Here is a 3,796-nt window from a genome sequence, read left to right as displayed (position 1 = left end):
AGCCACTGTGCTTTCCAAACGGTGGTGGTGGGGGGCAGCGAGGAAAAAAGGGATGAGGCTGTTACAGAACAGGAGAAGGCGGCAGAAAGTGGGCAGCATACCCAAGAGAGACCCAGAGGGCAGAAGACATGCACTTCGGAACGAGATGCAAAAGTACCCAAACCCTGACGGGCTTGTGTGGAGCCTCTGAGAACAGACGTTTGCAAAGGAACAGCTGAGTCCCCCACCCAGATCTTAGCCCTGTAGCCTCCACTAAGCAGGTGCTCAGCTTTGCAGCCCCCTCACCATCTTTGCAGAGAGCGCAGCCAAACCCCCATGAAGATACGGAAACAGCTGGGGGTGGGGTGCCCTACTCTGGACCTGGGCAGCCTGACTCCTGTTGTCAAGAGGAGCTGAGAGCAGATGGCATCGTGCACATAGACACACACGCACACACAGACCGGCCCTGCGAGCCTGCCCGCATGGGCCCCCTGCCCTTGTCTCCATGGCCCAGCGGCTCTGTATCCAGCCCGTCATTCTCTTGTCTACACCGTCCCCCGGGGCTCACTGATCAACTCCGTGTCCCCCTAGCCGGTCCCGTGAAGTCCTGGCGGGGGGTCCCTGCCCTTGCCTGGGCGAAGGCGCGAGTCTGGGTGCAGGGAAGCCGCCGGGCTCAGTCGTGCAGCACTCCCAGGCCGGCCGGGGTCGGTACCCTCTGATGGTGAGCCTCTGGCCTCCTGAACTGGCAGAGGGCAGAGCGGGGGAGGAGAGGTGGCTTGGGAGCTGAGGGAGCTGAGCGCTGTCCCCTTGGCTCAGCGGTCACAGCCTGGAGCGCGGAGAGAACGAGAGAGTGGGAAGAGGTCACATGAGTATGACAACAGCATCTTTTGTGAATCAGCACCCTGTCAGAGGGCAGGTGGTCTGAGATGAGTGGTTCCCATGCTCTGCAAGAAAAAGTGGTGGTCCTACTGGGCACTGGGCTCAGGGCTGAGTGCCGCACATACCTGATCTCACTTAAACCTGAGGATGGTCCGCAAGAAAGGCACATTGCACCCCTTTTACAGATGCGAAAACTGAGGCTCAGAGATGTTAGGTGTTTTGCCCAAGGGTGCACAGCCAGCAAGTAGCAGGCTCTCCTCACTGGAGCAAGTGGCCTCTGGACTAGGGATGGTCACCCAGGTGTGGCTGGGTTGAGGCCATGTGGAGCTGCTGAGAATGCTCGGTCGGGGATGGAGTTGCAGGAGGAGGAGGGGAGACCAGAGCCACATCACAGACCCCAGCTCTGAGTGGAGGCTCTGCTGACTGCTGCTGAGCCAAGATGTGGGCTGTTGGGGGCAGAATTTATGCCAACTCTCCCTGGATGGTTTTAGAAAGAGACCCAGAAAGTACACAGGCAGTCTTTGCCTAGAAAGCAGTGAAGTGGAGGGATCAAGGTCCAGACCAAGCTGGGTTCCAATACTTGCTCTGCTCCTTACTTGCCGTGTGACCTGGGATAGGCACTTAACCTCTCGGGCACTCCTCTGGGGTTACCAGATTACCTCTTGGTGAAGGGGTGGGGGTTCTGAGGATTCAGTGAGATGACGCGGATAGAATGCTTGACACAGCACCTTTCACACATATGTGCTTAATAAATGATCCCCAGAAGATGCAGATGGTGCTGGTGGTCGAGGTGATGAAAAAAGAACTGGAAGCAGGGACTTGAACAAATGCTCATACACCAAAGTTCACAGTGATGCCATTCACAATAGCCCCAAAGCACATATGAACCAAGTGTCCAGCAACAGATTAATGGAAAAAAAACTGTGGTATATATTCACAGTGGAATATCACTCAGCCATGAAAAAGAATGACGGTCTAATATATGCTACAACAGAGGTCCCCAACCCCTGGGTCACAGACTGGCATTGGTCCATGGCCTGTTAGGAACCATGCCACACAGCAGGAGGTGAGTGGCAGGTGAGCAAGTGAAGCTCCTCTGTATTTACAGCTGCTCCCTCTTGCTTGCATTACCGCCTGAGCTCCACCTCCTATCAGATCAGCGGCAGCATTAGATTCTCATAGGAGCACGGACACCGCTGTGAACTGGGCATGTGAGGGATCTTATGAGAATCATCCCCAAACCATCCTCCATCCTCCATGGTCTGTGGAAAACACTGTCTCCCACGAAGCCAGTCCCTGGTGCCAAAAGGGTGGGGACCGCTGTGCCAAATGTGGATAAAACATGAAAACATGCAGAGTGAAAGAAGCCAAACACAAAAGGGCAAATGTTGTATGCACTGGCTAAACGGAGTATCTAGAACAGGTACATTCATAGAGACAGAACACAGATGAGAGATTAGGGGTTAGGGAGGGAAGGGATTAACTGTTTTTTTTTTTTTTTTTCTTCTCCTAATTCTGAAATTTTGTGTAGATTTTACACTCAGAGCACATTTCAATCTAGATTCACCCCATTTCGACTGATCAATAGCCCTATACGGTGTGTGGCTGTTATTGGACAACACAGGTCGGAAGTGGGGTGTGGTCCATGGACCAGCAGCATCAGCATCACCTTGGAGTTTGTTGGAAATGCAAGATCTTGGGCCCCACCCCAGACCTAACAGAATGAAAATTTGCCATTTTAACAAAGCCCCTGGGTAATATGAATGCGTATTAAATTTTGAGATGCATTGCTCTGGAACACAGGCTTGCCCCAGTTTTGCCTTCAACTTGCCATGTGTGAGGATTCTAGAAATGCCAGTTCCTCTGGCATCTGAGCCGTGGAAGGGCCCACCCAAGGTACCAGGGGCAAGTTTTGAGTTAGCTGCTGACCTCCTTGGAACATGTTGGCTACAGCTGAGAGCTCTTGGTTGGTCCCTTCTGCAGATTACAAAGCTCTAGACAGGGCCCAGATCCTGGGCCTACTTTAGCCAAGGGCTCCCCCAATCCACTGCTGACCCAGGTAGCTTTTGGAAGGACCACACCACTGGAGTAGCCATCTCAAAGCCAGATGAGTGTGAGTGAGGAATCTGTAGGGGCTGAGGTTGTGGGGAGAGCAAATTCTAAATTATAGAACTGGAGCCTGACCTGTGTCCCCAGTTCTATCACCAACACCCCATGCAGATGTAGGTGAGCTGCTGAATGTCGCTGTGGGCCACAGTATATCCATGTGTAAAAGGAGTTAGACCAAATCTGGAATGGCCAGGAAGGGCACCAATGCTGATTGGCTGATTCTAAGTAACTGCTGATGAGTATCACTGAGTGGTGGCAAATGTACGGTGAGAGATTAGTCATGACTGCCATCAGTACAGGAACAGGGCAGAGACAACTCATACACGTTTATCATCCATGAAATAGGTACTCCCCAGGACTTTTGTACTTTGATGAATAGCTGACATGTAGGACTTGGTGGGTTCAGGGTACCACGTCACCATGTGATGCTCAGACTCACTGGGGTGTCAACCTTCATCAGGAAGAGATGGGCAATGAGATAGCCATGGTAGTCACTGGGATCTGTGCCCTGTGTGGACACCTCTAGGACCCAGATTCCAGAGGAGACTCCCCTGAACAGAAACGCAGTGGGGAAGGGTGTTGTGTAGGGGAGGGAGGTGGGTACACGGAAAGGAGATAGTTGGCAGAGGAGTTTGGAGTGGGAGCAAAAAGGTGACAAAAGCCACAGGAGAGAGGGCAGTGGGAAGAGATGCTAAGGTGGAAGGAACACTTACTCTGCAGACTTCCAGAAATGTCCAGGGTGAGACAGGCGGCGGTTTCGCTTTGGCAGTTTCTCCAGCATGTCCATGAGCTTGGTGAAGGTAGGGCTCTCTTCTTGTTCAAAGGCCCA

General features: G+C 52.7%; 1 protein-coding gene across 1 annotated transcript in view; it reads right to left on the bottom strand.

Moving 5' to 3' along the window:
* Positions 1 to 3,676: 3,676 nt before the first annotated feature.
* KSR2 (kinase suppressor of ras 2) overlaps positions 3,677 to 3,796 on the bottom strand; it is a 429,355-nt gene continuing 429,235 nt past the window's right edge. The window contains exon 21 of the mRNA XM_010828829.1: positions 3,677 to 3,796. Coding sequence (XP_010827131.1) covers positions 3,677 to 3,796 — 120 coding nt within the window.

Source organism: Bison bison, unplaced genomic scaffold (assembly GCF_000754665.1).
Source record: "Bison bison bison isolate TAMUID 2011002044 unplaced genomic scaffold, Bison_UMD1.0 scf7180017864495, whole genome shotgun sequence".
In the NCBI taxonomy this organism is placed as follows: Eukaryota; Metazoa; Chordata; class Mammalia; order Artiodactyla; family Bovidae; genus Bison; species Bison bison.
Note: the sequence above shows the minus strand (reverse complement) of the source record. Positions and strands in the feature narration are given on the sequence as shown.